General features: G+C 41.0%; 1 protein-coding gene across 1 annotated transcript in view; it reads right to left on the bottom strand.

Moving 5' to 3' along the window:
* Nucleotides 1-17657: 17657 nt before the first annotated feature.
* Nucleotides 17658-20580, bottom strand: part of LOC114256731 (cellulose synthase-like protein G3) — a 29516-nt gene continuing 26593 nt past the window's right edge. The window contains exon 6 of the mRNA XM_082902700.1: nucleotides 17658-18357. Within this exon, the coding sequence (XP_082758826.1) occupies nucleotides 17809-18357 (549 nt within the window). The 3' untranslated portion in view covers nucleotides 17658-17808. The remainder of the gene's footprint in view (nucleotides 18358-20580) is intronic.

Below are 20580 nucleotides of genomic sequence, written 5' to 3'. Positions count from 1 at the left end.
CTTGCATCAAAAGACTGGGGACGTCCGGTAAGACGACCAGCAGGTCAACCGGTTAAGGGACTGAAACTTCTCTCAGCAACCAATTGAGGGTATTTGAAGTTTGGGAAAAAAACAGAGTAATACTAAGTACCTCCAATCAGGCCAAGGAACCCACTGCAATTGGTTCCAGGGAGAACACTAGCATTGGAGTTCACTATCTTTCACAGCCTCCTCAATTGCAATCTTGGCCACTCTACCAATCAGGGATGGACCGAGGGGGGCCTGGCAGGGGCGACCGTCCCCCCCAAAGTTTTGAAAAAACTATCTAGATATAGTATTAAAATTATAAATATTTTAAAATTATATAAGTTTGCCACTTCAAAGTTTTTGTAAAAAATTTAAGAACCGCCACTCCCTAAATTTTCTACTTTAAAATTAAAAAAATTAATTTTTGTTTGATAAATACTAAAAAAAAATAATAATAATAATTTATTTTTTGAAGAATGATTACTTTTTATTTTAAATTTAATAATGTTAAAATAATTGAGAATTTATTTATTAATATGTTAAAGTCTTTTTATCAGATTAGGATCTAAATTTTTTAGTTGTTTGATTATAGCTAAATAAAATAAAATAAAAAAATAATACTCACATGCCCCACACTTGAGTTGAAAAAGTCCCCAAATTCTTATTAACCTAATCCTTTAAGGGTGTATTTGATTGGATGGACTGAATAAAGAGAGATTGTAATCTATCGGACTATTAGTCGTGGGATACATTGCTCCTGGACTATTTGGTTTGACTGGATTTGTATCCTACGTTTATTTAGTCATGGGATTAGATGTCTGGATTGAACTATTTTTAGTGAATCGAATGTTTGTTTGGGATATTATGAAAAAGATAAATGCCCAAATGACTATTTTATCCTTTTAAATTATTTACTAAGTAATAGCAATATTAAACATAACTTTAATATTTTAATTTTTTTTAGCTAGATTAAATAAAAATTTATTTTATTTTATTTTTTGCACAATTAAATAAATTTATTTTTTAAAAATTAAATAAATTAAATATAAATAAAAAATATATGTTATTTTTTAATTAAAATTTTAAATACATTTATTTTAAATAATAATAATAATTAAATAATTAAATAAAATAAAACATCTATTAAAATTTAAATAATGAAATTAAATAAAATATAAACAAAATTTTAAAATAAAACATCAATAAAATATCTATAAAAAAATATTTAAAAAATTAAATAAAAATTAAATACAATTATTTTATTTTTAAATTGAGACATTTAATTTTTTTTGAATTTTACTAAATATAATACATAATTAAATACTAGAAGGCAAAAATGTAATTTTATTGTCTAATTCCATGTAATGAGTTATCTCATGGTTTCTATCACACCCTCCATGGGATATGATAGTCTTACAAATATGGGACTAATAGTCCAGGGGACTATTAGTTCGGAGCAAAACTTTTGAAACAAACAATGAACTATTAATCTAGTGGGACCAATAGTCCAATCCCACACCCTAATCCTTCAAAACAAACACACCCTAAGGCCCTGTTTGTTTTTGAGTATGAGAGGGGGATTGGGATTAGAATAGTTGTGGACCCCATTTAATGTGCTGTTTGTTTACAGAGTTGAGAAAGGGACTGCTAAGCCGAAGGGCTTAGGATAGGCCTTGCAGATGGGATTCAGATTGGCCTCCAGGACTTGATATTAGAAAAATAGTTCGGCGGACTAGAAATTTTTTATTTTTATGTATTTTTTATTTTATTTTTTATATGTCGGGCATTTTTTTTTTATATTAATGTTTAATTTTTTATATTTTTTGTTAAGTAAAAATCATTATTTTATTTATTTTACTTTTTTCTGAAATTTTTTTATTTATTTTTATTTTTTTAAAATTTTTTACATGTTGGGAATTTTTTTTAAAACATTAATGTTTAATGTTTTTGTATTTTTTTATTTTTTGTATTATTTTATATTTATTTTATATAAAAATAATTTAACAATCCTTACACTAACAACTATCATTAAAACAAACACAATTTTACTTAATCCCCTTACTAACAATCCCCTCACTATTAATCTCTTCACTATCAATCCCCTCTATTCTAAGCCCCTTCTCCACCCCTTTACTCTCTCTCACTCTCTCTCTCTGGGTTTTGGGATTATCATTGAAGCAGCACCAAAGGTTTCTCTGATTACAAGCCTTCCTGGGTTCAATGGTACCTTCCCTTGCAATTCAATCCTGTATACATCTATAACTATTCTACAATTTCTACATATCTATACATAGAGATTTGAATGTAGTAGAATTAATGTAGATTGCTTATGCAATGTTGTTGTGTGTGAAGGTATGTGACCATAAATGGCAATCCTGATCCTCCAAAGAACATTTTCTACTACTTTGCTGTCTTCGAAACAAATCCATCAAACGATCCGGTAGTTCTATGGCTCAGTGGTGGACCTGGTTGCCCTAGCTTTGATGGCTTCACCTACGAACATGGTACATATCTTTTTTATAGAAAATTCTACGTATGTAATATTACTGCATATATAATTAATCCATACTGAGTTCAAAACGCATCAATTTTGAATTATAATAGACTTGTTGTCTCCGAAAGAAATCTTCTCTTGCTTTGGTTGCAAAACCAAGCATTTACTGTAGGCTTAAATAATAATAATAATAATAATAATAATAATAATAATAAATATCTTTAATTTCTCAGAGATGAATAGGCTTAAATATCTTTAATTTTGTTGCAATTCACTTCAATTTGGATGCTATTCACCTTGTTAGGGTTAGAAATTCTATTACTCTGAAGATTCTTATTGTTTACCCATTGAAAATGACACGTCCTTTGTTTGTTAGATTAAGGCCAAGTTTGGATAGTATGAAAAAATCCAAAAAGTCAAAAAGTTACTTAAAAAGTTAAAAAGTTAACACTATTCACTAAAAGTCAACAATTATGGCTGCGAAACTTCCAATCCTAATTTTTCCCTACAAACCAATTTTTACAATTTTTTATTACACATTTTTTCATAAAAAGTCAAAAAGTTAACCCAAACATCCATATTTTTTCCCTCAATTTTTTAGTCCAAAAAGACAAAAAGTGCACTTATTTAGGATACCCCAAACAACCCCTAAGTGTGGTTTTTACCTAGTGAGTAACAAAAATTGTTTAATAAATTTTAGGTTCTTAAATAAAATTGAGTTGAATGTTAGGTGAATTATGGTGAACAAAAAAATTGATTCTTTCTTTAGGAAAAGCGGCTCTCAAGATATAGAAGTTAATGTAACTATAAAACCTTCCACTTAAATGTTGAAGCTTCAATTCCTGAACAATGTCCTTGTAAAGTGCCTAAAATAGAATCCAAAGAAGTTGATACATCTTCTTTGGTAAGGGATCCAGGATTACGACCACAAATTTGGGATTATTTGATATCTTAACATGATGAGATTCGACAAGCTTACATCAAATTTGGACCATTCCAACCTGACAACCAACCTTTTGAAGAGAAGAATAGGCGTTATTTTCTAACTTCTTGGTACAAGTTATTTCCAAATTGGCTAGAATATTCTCCAACCAAACATTGTGCCTTTTTTCTTCCTTGCTATCTTTTTACAAAACCGAATGGACGCACTACTTCTAGCGCTTTCATTTCTGATGGATTTTCTTCATGGAAGAAAGTCAATAGTGGGAAGAATTGCGCTTTCTTAACTCATATGGGAAAGGGTTCTAATTCATTGCACAGAATTGTTGTTAAATCTTGCCATGATTTAACAAATCAAGCGCAACACATTGAGAAGATAGTTAAAAAACAAACTTCTCAACAAGTTGCAAAAAATCGTTTGCGGTTGAAGACTACAAATGGCTTACATTTCAAGTTTGTGCATTTAGAGCTCTCTATCATTGCTGTTACAAAAATTAAACATAACATAGTTATGTTCAATAACATGGGTACTATTGTTGAATTAAGTGGGTTAGAACAATGTGATGGTGGCATTTTTATAATTAAAAGAATACTTGATGTGTGATTTTGTTTTAAAATGATATAAATTTTTTTATAATTTTTTTTTTCTATTTGCATAACACTTCTTAATATTTAATCTTAATGGGGTTATCCAAAACAACCACTTTATAAAAATTTCCCCCTTTTATAAATGTGGAGAGGGAAGCCACCTAGAAAGTAAATCTAATTTTTGGATGGGGAGGAAATAATTCTCCTCGTATAATCCTGTTGACCAAGTCCACGCTCCTCCGTATGACGTCGCTTTGTCACCTGAAAACACAAACGTGAGCCCATGGTAGAGGACCCACCTGTTGATCAGCCAAATGAAACCGTGGTTCCAACCGAAACCATCCTGGCAACCGTTTCGCCTGTACACAGCCATGACCTGGCGAAAGTGTCTCAAGTGTGAGTAGAGATCCGTCTTCCCTTCATATGTAGTGAACTTGGGTTGAAGGAAGCCTGATGGTAGGGGCGCGTTTTCAATTGCCGGAACAAACGGCGAAGTCTGCAGCCTTGCTAATGCTTTGTCTGTTGGTTCGTAGGCAGGGCGCGGTATTGGCATTCCAACCTCGACGCTTCCATGCATCCGAGGAGCCAACCGCTGTAAGGAAGAAACTCTATGTGGATCCCTTGCCCTGGCATCCTCCTTGCATCATGCTTTTTCTTCGAACACGGTTCGTAAGTCGGATGACCTAGGTAACTCCGTTTGTCTAGATCTGGTTTGGTGCGAATGTGAGGGCCAATACGTGCTTCTTTCAGTGTATGATCTTTCAGATCTCGTCCTCTCAGACCTGGAGTGACGAGTTCTGGAAGACCAGGATTGAGTATCGCCTGTCCTGAGGCTTCTGCTCTCTCCTTGCGAGGGTGTGGTATTCCTACTACGATTTTCTGAGTGGCGAGGGGGCGTCTTGTTTTTGCGTCCCTCTCCTGTCGCCACTTCTTTTTTCTTCATCTGGCGTTTCAAGGCCTCCATGTCCGCCGCCATCTTCCGAATTAGTTCATCTTGCTCCTTCACGCGATCTTCCAGGGCTTGAGGATCAATCCTCCTCCGTTGCCTGTCAGGACTTTGAGAGTGACGAGGGCTATTATTCCGCCTTCCCCTGCCACTCCTCCTGGAGTTATGTTGTTGGGGCTCCAGTTCTGCCATAGGAGGGACAGAGGGTAATCCTTCTCGCCTTGCGCCCCCGTCTGGAGTTAGCCCGTCGACGGCGGACTGCGGTAGTTCTTCAATGTGTGCCATTGATTGAGAAAAGGAGAAGCTTAGTCAAGAGGTTTTTGTTCTTGTCTGTTTGTTCCCACAGACGGCGCCAATTGTACGGGGAGGAAATAATTCTCCTCGTATAATCCTGTTGACCAAGTCCACGCTCCTCCGTACGACGTCGTTTTGTCACCTGAAAACACAAACGTGAGCTAGCCGGCGGGTGTGTGCCGGGAACCTCTCCGATGCCTAAGTCAGAAAACTTGACAAATAGACAAAGCTCTAAGTTCTCAGAAAAATTGTGTTCAATTACCTCCTCCAAGGTGATGTTCGTAAGCTTTTATAAGTTTCCAGTGGCACAATCCTAGTAGGACTTTTATTCCCCCATGCAGAGTCCTCCTAGGATTCATACTCCTAAGGATAATGCTTATCCTTTTACACCCTCCCCCACTGCTTAAACCAAGTGGGATGGTTTTTACTTTGGCCAAACTACCATATGACCGAAATAAGCTTGGCTATGCAGAGCCACAGAGAAGGCCGAACTGTCCTTAGCTCGGTCTTCTCCTTCAACTCCTTATCTCGGCTTTCCCCTGTTCAACCATGGTGTGTTTAGATCAAACTTCCAAGTAACAAGTTCTGACCGACCTAACCACAATATGTCACGACCGGACTAAATGTAAGGCCTGACTCACTTCAAATTGCCACCGGACCGGAGTTGCTTTACACATTCTTGAACCGGAGTAACCACACCTCTCCTGGGCAGGAATAACTTCACTTCTCCTAGGCCGGAGTATCTATACCTCTACTGGGCCGAAATAACATTACGGCTTCTTACCGATTCCTTCACACTTTGGGCCGCACGGCCCAACTCACAGCTCGGCCCAATTCTTTCCCAGAAATTACCTCTCAATTGCCCCTTAATTTCATCTGCATAGCATGATTGAGATTACAAATCCTTCAACCGAGCTGAAGTTCTACAAGCCTTTCCAGCCGAGATAAAAACCCTTCAGCGTATCCAGCCGAGCTAGTTCTACTCCGAGCTCTTCTTTATCCGGTCAAAACGTCTCTTCAATCACGACTGTAACGCTTCCCTTTCCCTTGCCACGTGGCGGGCTCTGATAGGCTGTGAGCTGTTATCACGCCGCCTTCGTACTTCGAACTTTTTGAACAGTCCCGCCCCTTTTTGCCGCTTTTTTCTCTCTCTCCTCTTTCACAAAATAACCTTTCTTTTTCTTGAATCATTCACCTTCCATTCTTCATCTTCTTTCTCTGTGTTTTTGCTGTTCTTCCGTTGCTTCTGAAGACTGATTTTGCTGCCACTTTTCCATCATCGGATCCCCCTTCTTCAACCTGGTAAGTAAACTCATTTTGCTTCCTTTATCTCGCTTTCGTATCTGTATAGCTTTGTTTTGTATGCTTTTTGCAAACATTTTCTTTCATTTGTCGCTTCGCTTCTGTACTTTTATGAAAAAATAATAGCAGAGCTCATACATGCATGAACTTTTGTAAAAAACTTGCCTTAGATCCAAAATTAGGTAGCAACCGAACTAGGATCCTGTTTGCCCTAAATAGGTAGATCACTGTAGTCAATAACCGAACTAGAACTTGAAAGTCTCAAAGAGTCACCAACGCCTGACTCACTTTAGCCGAAATAAGATCACCGAGTTTTGAACATATCAAACTAGGCACCTCGGTTTTCAACCGAACTAAGCTTTTGGGGCCAAGCCAGCTTTCTTAGTTTCTAAACCGAACTCAGAAAGCTGCCCCTAGAGGCTTAACCGAAGTAACTTTATTCACACTACAACCGATTTAGGCCTTGGGGCTAAACCAGCTTTTTTAGTTTTTTAGACCGAACTCAGAAAGCTGCCCCTAGACGATAAATCGGTCTAACGAGCAACCTGCTCAAACCGAGCTACCAAACCTTTTGATGAACCGAGATAGAACCAGTTTCTTGAGGCCGAAGTAGGGCTCTTATACCTTGCTTTTAAATTGTAGCACGGTCCAATGATCTGTGCTTAACCCCTTTGTTTTCTACTTTGCAGACTTAGGTTGCCCAGGCATTCCTTCTTGTGCCCAACCGAGCTACTTGAGTCCAATCTTCCGACCAAGATAACTTATTAATAATTTATACCACAAATGGGTAAGTATAGGTATCTGGTAGATACCCCAGGTGGCATGGCCGAATTCCGAAGGGATTATGGCATTCCAGATGATGTCCACCTTACCTTAGCCAAAAAGGAAACCATTCCGTGGAACAACCAAGGCTTTGTCCCCTTTACAGTTTTATCTATTATAGAAACCGGACTAAGGTTCCCGGTCCAGCCTTTAATTTGCGAATTTCTTAGGCAAACCAGACTATGCCCAACCCAGCTATCCACCAATACATACCGGATAATAATGGGTATTGTCGAGCTAAACCGCCAAGCAGGCTTGAACCTCGGTTTAGTCGAAATCTTCCACCAGTACTCCATAGGTTCCAAAGATGATGGCTGGGTTTATTACCTTAGGATACGCCGACGTAGAGAAAAGATAATAAAAGATACCCCGGATAAGGATGTTAATGACGACGACTTCTTCTGGGTATCGGGCAATTTTGAGGATCACCAAGCCCAAATCCCAGGCCGAAGTATTAACTGGAAGAAAGGAGAACCTGGTAAAGTTACTTCGGTTTATGCATGTCTTTCTTTTACTTCGGTTTCAGGTGTTATGACCGATCTAACAGTCGTATATTTTTTGCAGACTTGGCCCATCTTGCTTCCTACTATAGTTACCCACATCTGAACACACTTCGAGCCGCACTACGGATTAAAGAAAGAGGTTGGGCCAAGCTTCTAAGCTTTGAACCGACCTACCGATATAGCGGTCGTCGAAAGGCCCGAGTGACCGATTTCCTTCTAGAGGAAGCACCTGAACCGGACCCAAACTTGCCCGAAATACGACTTGTCCCATTAACAGCTGAAGAAGAGATGGCGAAGAAAAGCAGAGTGAGGGCCCTTCTGACCGCAACAACTAGGCCGAAGTGCAACCATCCTTAGAAACGCAGCCTGCCGTTGTGGCCCTCCCTTCTCAGTAACCTTCTTCATCTCGCCCTTCCAAACGTGCCCGATCTACATCGACCGAACAGCAACTTGTCGATGAGGTCGAATCCATCCCCCAAAGTCCTCAACCTGCCCTCCAACCGGAGCAAACTGACCGAGCAGAATCTTCGAAATGGGCTCCGCAGCTGACCTTCAACGACCGAGACATCAAAGCTACTGATTCGGTTGTTGCCGAAAAAGATCATCTGTTGGCTTTTAATCTGGCCAAAAGTGTGTGCCTCCCCAAGGACATGGAGCATCACCTCAAGCAATTGAACACCGAGATGAAGTCTATCCGGTCTACATCGAAGTCTATGATTTTGGTAAGTAACTCTGTCCGTTTTTTCTTGTTTGAATTTTCCAACTTTTACTTCGGCTTAAGAGAAGTCTTCGTTTTGTCAGGCCTTACAGAAGAACAACATCACATACAAGAAAGTCCAAGAGCTTAGAAAAACCACAAGGCAGGCAATGGCGGAAGCCGAGGCAAAGGTGGCCGAGCTAGAAGAAGCTGAAAAGAAAATGGCCGAGATGCAAGCAGAGAACGGCCGACTTGCCGATCTGGTTAATTCGACTGAAGCGGAGAAGCAGAAAGCCGTCATCGCTATGAAGGACAAGTATCTGCGGGAGTTGGTGAAGCTTGAGAAGAGAAAAGACACCGAAATAACTTTACTCAAAAAGAGCGCGGAGGAAGCCGAAAAGGAGGGGTACAAGCAAGGTTACAAGAAGGCAGAAGACGCCTATGTCAAACAATGCGACGCCGCCAAGGAGCTGTTCTTCAAGTGCGGCTGGAGGGCGGCTGTGGAGAAGCTTGGTCATGATCAACAGACCGAGGTCTTCGACCCTCCAGCTTACTTTATACCGAAGTCCCTTGCGGAGTATGCAGACGCCTTGCAACAAGAGTTTCTGGAGGACTCAGATTCTGATGACTCCTCTGCTCCTGAAGACATTCCGGTTGTTAGTGCAGACCCATCACTTTGGTTGGAGCCCATGGTAGAGGACCCACCTATTGATCAGCCAAATGAAACCGTGGTTCCAACCGAAACCATCCTGGCAACCGAGAGTGAACTTCCTCTTGAGACCGGTCTTCAAGTTGATGGTGATGCGGCTTTTGACGCCGAAATTGAAGAACTTTTTTCCTGATTTTTTCTCCTTTTTTGTTACCTTTTCTTTGTAACCAGGCTATGTTCCTCTTGTACTTGCTTTTCAATGAATGAAAGTTTTGATGGACTCTTATTCCGGTTCTGATATGTATATCTGTACTTCGTAATGCCTTCTAATACTCCAACTTCTATTTCGGTTTTTACTTGTTAAACTATGCTTTATCAGCCAACCACTCCTTAGCCGACATAATTACTTCGGCTGAGGAGTACACAGAGTTGGTTTAATCCAGCCAACCGCTCTTCAGCCAACCTTTACTTCGGCTGAAGAGTAACAAGTGTTGGTTTATTCCAGCCAACTACTCTTCAGCCTTGCACTTACTTCGGCTGAAGAGTAACAAGTGTTGGTTTATTCCAGCCAACCACTCTTCAGCCTTGCACTTACTTCGGCTGAAGAGTAACATGTGTTGGTTTATTCCAGCCAACCACTCTTCAGCCATACCCTTACTTCGGCTGAAGAGTAACAAGAGTTGGTTTATTCCAGCCAACCATTCTTCAGCCTTGCATTTACTTCGGCTAAAGAGTAACAAGTGTTGGTGTATTCCAGCCAACCACTCTTCAGCCTTGCACTTACTTCGGCTGAAGAGTAACAAGTGTTGGTTTATTCCAGCCAACCACTCTTCAGCCCTGCACTTACTTCGGCTGAAGAGTAACAAGTGTTGGTTTATTCCAGCCAACCACTCTTCTGCCTTACACTTACTTCGGCTGAAGAGTAACAAGAGTTGGTTTATTCCAGCCAACCATTCTTCAGCCTTGCACTTACTTCGGTTGAAGAGTAACAAGTGTTGGTGTATTCCAGCCAACCACTCTTCAGCCTTGCACTTACTTTGGATGAAGAGTAACAAGAGTTGGTTTATTCCAGCCAACCTCTAAGTTAGTTTTTCCAGCTAACTTAGAATAATGTTTGGTTATTCCGACCAAACGTCCTGCAGCCTGGATCCTTATCCTGGGCTTAGGAAGGTGTTGGTTTAATCCAGCCAACCTCTAAGTTAGTTTTTCCAGCTAATCTTAGAATAGAATGCTTGCAATGCGCCTAACCTTAAAGCTAACTTTTACAAAGAACAACTTGTGCTGAAAAGAATTTCTCGTTTTATTGAAGGAAGAAAAAATTACACATGTTTGAAAAAAGAAAAGCTAAAAGTAAAATAACTTGAGATTGGCCGTGTTCCATGGCCTAGGGATTGCTTTGCCATCCTTGTCTTCTAGGTGGTATGCCCCTTTGCCTGCTAACCCAACCACCTTATAAGGACCTTCCCAGTTTGGGCCTAACTTGCCGTCTCCTGGGTTTGAGGTGTTTCCCATTACTTTGCGCAGTACCCAATCTCCAATCTTGAATTGTCTTGGATGCACCTTTTTGCTGTATTTTCTGATTAACTCTCATTGGTATGAGGCGATGTGGACTAGTGCTCTTTCTCTTCTTTCTTCTGCAAGGTCGAGTTCTAAGGCTATGGCTTTTCCATTTAAGTTTGGATCAAAATTTTCGCTTCGAATTGTGGGGAGGCCAACTTCTAGTGGGATTACTGCCTCCATTCCATAGGCTAAGGAGAATGGTGTTTCTCCTGTCGATCGTTGAGGTGTGGTGCGGTAAGCCCATAAAACGTGAGGAAGTTCATCTGCCCACTTGCCTTTTGCCTTTTCTAGCCTTTTCGTTAATCCATCCAAGACGACTTTATTTGATGCTTCTGCCTGCCCATTTGCTTGAGGATATGCCGGTGTAGAATTGTAGAACTCTATCTTGTACTCTTTACAAAAGCTTCTAAAGATTCTGCCGTCGAACTGAGTACCATTGTCTGAGATCAGTGCTTTTGGTATGCCAAACCGAGTGATGATATTCTGCCAAACGAACTTCTTCACATCTTTTTCCTTGATTGATGCCAATGCTTCTGCTTCTACCCACTTTGTGAAGTAGTCTGTTGCTGCGAGAAAGAACTTCCTGTTGCCGGGTGCTGTTGGAAGTGGTCCTACTATGTCCAAGCCCCACATTGCGAAAGGCCATGAGCTAGTCAATGGTAGGAGTTCTCTAGCCGGTTGATGCATTTGATGTGCGAATTTCTGGCATTTTTCGCACTTCTTCACATATTTTTCCGAGTCTACCTGCATGTATGGCCATCAGTATCCTTGCGAAATGGCCCTGTAAGCTAGCGATCTTCCTCCTTTATGGCTTCCGCACACCCCTTCGTATATTTCGAACAAGAATGCTTCCACTTTGCTGGGATGAACACACTTTAGGTAAGGTCCTGAGAATGACTTCTTGTATAATGCCAAAGATGGGGAGAGCCAAAATCGCTGCGACTTTGCTCTTATTCTGTTGGCTTCTTTTTTTTCTTCTGGTAGGATGCCGTCCTTTAGGAATAGGATGATGGGATCCATCCATGAAGGGCCTAATTCTGTGCAACATACTTCTTCTGCTTCGGGGTCTTCTATGCTTGGTCTTGGTAAGAAGTCGATGAGTAGTGGATGAGGGATTGATGTATCTGCCATTGAGGCGAGGCCTGCTAGTTCGTCCGCTCGGCTGTTTTCCTCCCTGCCAATTTGTTCTATCCTTACTACGTCAAACTTCTTGATCTCTGTTCTGACTAACTCTTGGTACTTGGCCATTCTGTCATCCTTTGCTTCGTATTCACCAGAAATTTGGTTTACCACCAGCAGAGAGTCACTGTATACCATTAGTTCGGTGGCCTTCATGTAGTATGCTGACTTGAGTCCTGCGAGAAGCACCTCATACTCCGCTTCGTTGTTGGATGCTGGGAAGCCAAGGTTGATTGCTTGTTCTACGACCAGGCCGTCTGGAGAGATGAGGACTATGCCAAGCCCTGCACCATGCCGGTTGGATGCTCCATCCACAAAGAGCTTCCACATCTCTCCAACGAATAACTTCCAGCAAGTGGAAGGATCAGATGATGTCGTGGGGTCAAGAATGGTGTTTTCTTCAAGGTCCATGTTGGCTGTCTACCCTTTGTCCTCTATTTGAACTGCTGGTGAGTCTTTGTTTGTCTCTTCCTTGTTGTCCTTAGTATGGTCTGCCTTGGTGCTTGATTGACTACCTTCTACTAGGGGTTGCGCTATTCCGGCGTCAACTTCCGTCCCTAGTTCGGTTGTGTCAATTAGGTCGACTGGGCAGATATGATGACTTCCAGGAGTGAACTCTGCGATGAAGTCTGCCAAAGATTGGGCTTTTATTGCGGTTTTGGGTTGGAACTTGATGTCGAATTGTCCCAACTCTACTGCCCACTTCAAAATTCGCCCACTAAAGTTCGCCCTTTCAAACAGAGCTTTTAGTGGAAAGGCTGTGAGGACGACTATGGTGTGGGCGTGAAAGTAGTGCGCCAATTTTCTGGATGTCATCATTAATGCTAATGCTAATTTCTCCAAGGGCAAGTACCTTGTTTCGGCTCCCAACAATGTCTTGCTGACATAAAAGATGGGCAAGTGTTGTATTCCTTCTGCACGAACCAACACCGCGCTAACTGCGTGCTCAGAGACTGCCAGGTACAAAAAGAGTTCTTCACCAGGTACTGGAGTAACAAGTAGTGGTGGGGAAGACATATATTCCTTCAAGCTTTCCAGAGCTTGGTCGCATTCTTCATCCCACTCAAACTTGGCTTTCAAGGCATGAAAAAATGGTCGTAGTCTGTCTGACGACCGGTTGATAAATCGGTTGAGTGCAGCCGCCATGCCGGTGAGATGCTACACTTCTTTTACTGAGTTTGGTCTCTCCAAATCCTGGATTGCTTTGATCTGAGAGGGGTCTGCTTCTATACCTCGGTTGGTCACAAGGAAGCCTAGGAATTTGCCAGATCCTACTCCGAATGCACATTTGGACTCATTGAGGCGCAATTTGTGCTTCTTCAGGATCTCAAACATTTCACCTAGGTCCTTAAGATGGTCATTCTCATCCTTACTCTTGACCACCATGTCGTCGATGTAAGCCTCCATTGTTCTGCCTAACAATGGTTCAAACATCTTGGTGACCATCCGTTGGAATGTTGCCCCTGCGTTCTTCAGGCCAAAGGGCATGACCTTGTAACAATATAGTCCTCTTGGAGTTGTAAAAGATGTGACCTCCTGATCTGGCTCATGCATGGCGATTTGGTGGTAGCCTCTGTATGCATCCAGAAAGCTAAGTCGGTTGTGCCCCGCCGTTAGGTCCACCAGTTGATCTATCCATGGTAGAGGAAAACTGTCTTTTGGGCATGCCTTGTTGACTGTTTTGTAGTCGACGCAGACACGCCATTTGCCATTCTTCTTTGGCGCTACGACCGTGTTAGAGATCCATTTCGGGTAGTGCACCTCTCTAATTGCTCATGCCTCCAGCAGGGTACCTATTTCTTCCACCACTATTTCGGCATGGTGGAGTGCCGATCTGCGTGTTCGTTAGATGATTGGTCTGGCGGATGGGTGGACATTAAGTTGGTGACTGATGAAGTTTGGATCAATGCCTGGCATGTCGTAGGGTGTCCAGGCGAACACTTCGATGTTAGAGGTCAAGAATTCCAAGACCTCTAATCTCTCAGTGCTGGACAACGACGAACCGAGCAAGAAGAACTTATCCGGGTTCTTTTCATCTATTTTTACCTCCACCAAGTCCTCCACTGCTTTTTGATCAGCCTCTTTGCCGACATCCGCGAATAGTTCATTGCTTTCAGGTTCTTCCACCGAATGAACGTATCCTTTGGCAGCGCGGCTGCCATTCACCGTGGCAAAACATTGCTTTGACATGATCTGATCTCCATAAACTTCTTCAATTATACCGGTGTCGTTGGGGAACCGCATTACTTGGTGGTAGGATGACGCCACCGAATGTATGGCATGCAGCCATGTTCTGCCCAAGATGATGTTATAAGTGGAGGGGATCTTCAATACCCAGAACTCCACTTGTTTCGTCACGCTTCCCGCTTTAACTGGAAGAATTATCTTGCCGACGGGTCATTCTGGCATGGAGTTGAATCCAATTAGGGGAGATACAGCAGGCGCCAAGTCTTTGTCTTGTAGCTTCAGTTGTTTAAATGTTTCGTAGTACATGATTTCACATGAACTACCCTGGTCAATCAGAATCCGCTTGACGTCAAAATCCTTGACTCGGAGAGTGACGACCAGGGCATCATTGTGTGGGCAATATATCCGTTCTAAGTCTTTATCTGAAAAAGACATGACGTTTGTTGCCTCTGTCTTCCCTTTCTTTGTGGCAGGTTGGGCACTTAGCACCTCTCTTAAATGTTCAGCCTTTTTGATTGATCCTCTGAGCTCGCATACACGCTCAGGTTCAAAGACTCCATGTATCACATTGATAACGCCTTGAGGTGGGGCGTCGACTGGCATCCCGTTGGGGTTATTGTGATCCTGGGGGGCTGGTTGCGTCCCTTCTTCAATGTACTTGTCCAAGTGGCCTGCTGCCACCAACTCTTCCAGGTGTTGTCTTAATGGTGTGCAATTCTCAGTGCGGTGTCCTTTTTCTTTATGGAAGGTGCACCGTGATCTTTCGTCATAGTCCTTCTGCGCTTCTCCTAATTTGGCTGGCCACTTGACGAAAGGCTCATCTCTTATTTCGCTAAGAATCCGATATATCGGTTTCTTGAACACCGTGGTTATGGCAGTGCGGATTCTTAACCATCTTTTATCCGGGTCTTTTCCGTTATTTCGTCTGCCACGTCCGTTTCTGTTACTTCGATCTACCGTGTTGACCTTTGCTGAGGTCTTCTTTTCTGGTACTGTGGTTGCCCCAGATTTTGCCTTGGCACGTGCGCCATCCTCTTCTACCCTGATGTGCTGATGCACTCTTTCCATCAGGGCTTCCATGGTGAGGGGTGGCGTCATGGTGATCGAGTCCCTTAGTCTGTTCCCGACTGGAAGGCCTCTCTTATATTATGCAATGGCGAGATTGGTGGGGCAGTCCCCAATCTGATTGAATGTCTCCCAGTAGCGGCTATTGTAGGATCTTAGGGTCTCTTTATCACCCATGTCGATGGAGAGTAGCTGGTCGATCTCCACCGGGGTTTTAGTGTTTGTTCGGAACCTTGTTACGAACGCTTCTGCCAATTGTGCCCAGGAGGCTATGCTGCCCTCTGGAAGTTTCTCGAACCAAGTCAAGCCTAGGTCGCCTAGGCTTGACGGGAAGAGTATACACATTAAGGCCTCGTTTCGCCTGTACACAGCCATGACCTGGCGAAAGTGTCTCAAGTGTGAGTAGAGGTCCGTCTTCCCTTCATATGTAGTGAACTTGGGTTGAAGGAAGCCTGATGGTAGGGGCGCGTTTTCAATTGCCGGAACAAACGGCGAAGTCTGCAGCCTTGCTAATGCTTTGTCTGTTGGTTCGTAGGCAGGGTGCGGTATTGGCATTCCAACCTCGACGCTTCCATGCATCCGAGGAGCCAACCGCTGTAAGGCAGAAACTCTGTGTGGATCCCTTGCCCTGGCATCCTCCTTGCATCGTGCTTTTTCTTCGAACACGGTTCGTAAGTCGGATGACCTAGGTAACTCCGTTTGTCTAGATCTGGTTTGGTGCGAATGTGACGGCCAATACGTGCTTCTTTCAGTGTATGATCTTTCAGATCTCGTCCTCTCAGACCTGGAGTGACGAGTTCTGGAAGACCAGGATTGAGTATCGCCTGTCCTGAGGCTTCTGCTCTCTCCTTGCGAGGGTGTGGTATTCCTACTACGATTTTCTGAGTGGCGAGGGGGCGTCTTGTTTTTGCGTCCCTCTCCTGTCGCTACTTCTTTTTTCTTCATCTAGCGTTTCAAGGCCTCCATGTCCGCCGCCATCTTCCGAATTAGTTCATCTTGCTCCTTCACGCGATCTTCCAGGGCTTGAGGATCAATCCTCCTCCGTTGCCTGTCAGGACTTTGAGAGTGACGAGGGCTGTTATTCCGCCTTCCCCTGCCACTCCTCCTGGAGTTATGTTGTTGGGGCTCCAGTTCTGCCATAGGAGGGACAGAGGGTAATCCTTCTCGCCTTGCGCCCCCGTCTAGAGTTAGCCCGTCGACGGTGGACTGCGGTAGTTCTTCAATGTGTGCCATTGATTGAGAAAAGGAGAAGCTTAGTCAAGAGGTTTTTGTTCTTGTCTGTTTGTTCCCACAGACGGCGCCAATTGTACGGGGAGAAAATAATTCTCCTCCTATAATCCTGTTGACCAAGTCCACGCTCCTCCGTACGACGTCGCTTTGTCACCTGAAAACACAAACGTGAGCTAGCCGGCGGGTGTGTGCCGGGAACCTCTCCGATGCCTAAGTCAGAAAACTTGACAAATAGACAAAGCTCTAAGTTCTCAGAAAAATTGTGTTCAATTACCTCCTCCAAGGTGATGTTTGTGAGCTTTTATAAGTTTCCAGTGGCACAATCCTAGTAGGACTTTTATTCCCCCATGTAGAGTCCTCCTAGGATTCATACTCCTAAGGATAATGCTTATCCTTTTACACCCTCCCCCACTGCTTAAACCAAGTGGGATGGTTTTTACTTTGGCCGAACTACCATATGACCGAAATAAGCTTGGCTATGCAGAGCCACAGAGAAGGCCGAACTGTCCTTAGCTCGGTCTTCTCCTCCAACTCCTTATCTTGGCTTTCCCCTGTTCAACCATGGTGTGTTTAGATCAAACTTCTAAGTAACAAGTTCTGACCGACCTAACCACAATATGTCACGACCGGACTAAATGCAAGGCCTGACTCACTTCAAATTGCCACCGGACCGGAGTTGCTTTACACATTCTTGAACCGGAGTAACCACACCTCTCCTGGGCCGGAATAACTTCACTTCTCCTGGGCCGGAGTATCTATACCTCTACTGGGCCGAAATAACATTACGGCTTCTTACCGATTCCTTCACACTTTGGGCCGCACGGCCCAACTCACAGCTCGGCCCAATTCTTTCCCAAAAATTACCCTCTCAAATAACAATACTCTTATTACTTTTTCTTAGTTCCTAATGTCATAAAATACTTCTTTATACACATTTTGTACACAATAATTATTAGTAGTAGATCAGAGAGAGTGTTTATTTCAAAGGTACTCATGAATTGCAACAAAATGTTAGGATCACTAACACCACAAAATAGGCAATAAACACCAGAAAGGTTAGTTTACCCTTTTTTTTTTGGGAACCAAAATGTTAGTTCACTTAGATTGTTAGTATCTAGTATTATTTTTTAAATTTTTTTTTTATTTTATTTATTATGAATCACAAGGCCAAACACAATCTTAAGTAGGCAATAATGTTGACAAAATCACGTAGTTTACAATAAACTAGTATTCCCCAAATCATATCCCTTGTTAATCAGGATTACATGCAAATGCAATTCAAGTTCTCTATCTCTTCATTGTCTATAAAATGAAAAGTAAAACAATATAACAACCCCCCTTTTAATTTCACATCTTTAGTATAAGAGAAGCTGCTGTGTATAGAGCCCATGCAAGAAATGTGGAAATGATGGTAGTCTTAGTAGGCATCCTTCCTTTATCAGTCCTCAACACCATAGCCTCATAAACTGGGCAACAATTCAACACCACAAAACCCGAAATCAACAATTGACCAAACAGTCCCTCCGAGTTCTTGCCCCTTAAAACTCTGATCAACCCTCCAACAAACGCGATTAAATTGATTGTTGCGGTTACTGCTAGTGACACAAACATGGGCGACTCAACTCCGAACTCAAATGTCCCTTGATCATACCTTTTGCCCTGTTCATTGTCTACTACTTTGCTGGTGACATTGAATCCCTGTGTGGCAATGCCTAAGTACTTCGATACGAATTCTATTAATCCAAACATGTAAGATGTGACTCCCCTCACCATCCACATCCTTTGATCACTCCACCACCTTTGAAATGTTCCTTTGGCTAAGATGTAGTCAAGACAATCTTGTCCATAGCTCCCAATAAATAGAAAAATGTACAAGAAAAACCAGTTATCCGAGACCTGTAACATTAGTTTAATTACAATTTGGGGTTAGTTTACATACATAAAATAGAATAACAGAAAAGTACAACAACAAAAAACATTACACTACATCCCTTGAGGTTTGAAGAAAATAAAATAAAATCTCATGAGTTTGATATAATTACAATGAGCTTCCATAAAATTTTAATTCACATAATACTTAATCATGTTTTCATTAAAATTTGTTAATAATATAGGTGAAAAAAAGATGACGTCAAATATTTTACATTATTTATCTTTGTGTGTTCACACAATTTATATTAGTTTTAGTTAATTATTTTTTTTGAATGGCAAATAAATATTTATTAAAAATGTGAAAGAGAATAGATTTGGCACATGGGAACAAGCAAATCATGTGCAACTGACATAGCACAGGACCAAAAGAGTACAATCTGTGTAGCTTCAAGGCAGTGCAAGAAATCGGCAAGGCACCAAATTTAAGAGTGAAAAAAATAAAAAATAAAATAAATAAAGACTAAAAACATATAGCAGACCAAAAGGAAGCAGATCCAGCCAACAAACAAACAAACAAAATTGCCCCTACATCAAAGACAAGATAGTTTAATTATGTCAAAAGGGATATTAGCTTTAGTCATTTAAACCTTACTATAAAGAAGATAAGTGTAATTATGTTAAAATTATTAAACTTGTATTTTCTCTCAACGTTAGTGGAGGTTAGTGCAATGTACCCAAACAAAAATGTGCTAGTATGTTTTGTTCCCAAATATCCGTATCCCTTAATCTCAATTCACTCACCGTCGTTAAATAGGTATTAAAATTTTCATATCTCAAAATTCTTGCATGATCTAACAATTATGAATGGATTAGGAGAGAGGAACATAGATATTTGGGGATAGAGAGTACTTAACCTATTATCCTTATTATTTTTACCCAATGTGGGCTTAACATGCAATAATGCTATGTAAACCCTAAAAAAATGTTATGAATTTGAAATATGTGAATTAGAGGGTTTGGCTCACCATACACAAAGTTTAAATCAATCCTATATATTCAAATTTTAAGTGCTTAAATTTTCTTAATATTTTTTTCTATATATATATATTATATTTCTGCTCATCATGCACTAAGTTTTTTTGCGACTGATTATTTAACCGTCGAAAAAAATCCTTTTTTATATCAAAATCTCAATTTACTTGACCCAATCGTGTTCTTAACTTAAAAAAAAAAAAAAACCCCAAATCAGTTAAACTTGACCTATGTTCCCTTTTTCTCTTATTTCCCAAATCTGAACTCTCTATATCTCTCTCTCAAAATCTGTCTCTCGCTCGACTCTCGCTCGAATGTCGCTGTCTCTTTCACTCGAATCTCACTTTGATGAAGATTTGAAGATTTTGATCGATTGTTGATAAAGATTTGAAGATTTCAATTTGCAGTTGATGAAGATTTCGATCGATTCATAATCGAGATTCATAATCGGTAAGCCTAAACACTTCTCTTTGTCTCTCTCTAATGTTTGACACATCTTCATCGATTCAACTCTCTTTTTGTCCGTTCATAACAGTGCCTTGTGAAGGCGAGCGCGTGTTCTATTTTCCTTAAGGACATATTGAGCAGGTTAGTTTCCAACTCTAGGCAATCGTATTCGGAGTTCTTTGTTTCTCTCAGAGGTTAGATTCATAATGAATCTTTCATAATGCTTTATAATTTTATCATTTTTGTCTCTCTTGGTTGTGCATCTCCAATTGTTCATCAATTTTTTCATTAGATTCAAATTTGATGAAAAAATTGCTCCAAAATGATTGATTATTGATGAAGAATTATATTTGATGGATATGTTTGATTATCTTCAGTCATCAAAATGATATTACTTCAATTTTTCCATCATACAATGATTTTAGGAATTTCTAAATTTTTATATTTATTATTTTGTGATCTAGAACTAGCTAATTATCATTGGTATGATCCACAATATATTCTTAAATACATATCTGATTGTGAATCAGGGTGAGTTGAACATAAGTAACCGTTTAAATGCCTCAACTATTATTACCATCACCACCACCACTCCACTAATGCTACCACCATCACCACTACCACCACCTATGAAGCACGGATACTTCAAATAGGAAGACGTATCCGTATCGTATCCGTATCGGATACCGATACTCCTCGGATACTTACGGATACGTATCAGATACTTATTAAAAGTATTGGATACTTCTTAATTAATTTTTCATTAAT

This window comes from Camellia sinensis, chromosome 13, assembly GCF_055761805.1.
Source record: "Camellia sinensis isolate YWXY chromosome 13, ASM5576180v1, whole genome shotgun sequence".
NCBI classification, from domain to species: domain Eukaryota; kingdom Viridiplantae; phylum Streptophyta; class Magnoliopsida; order Ericales; family Theaceae; genus Camellia; species Camellia sinensis.
This window is presented reverse-complemented; position numbering and strand designations above follow the sequence as displayed.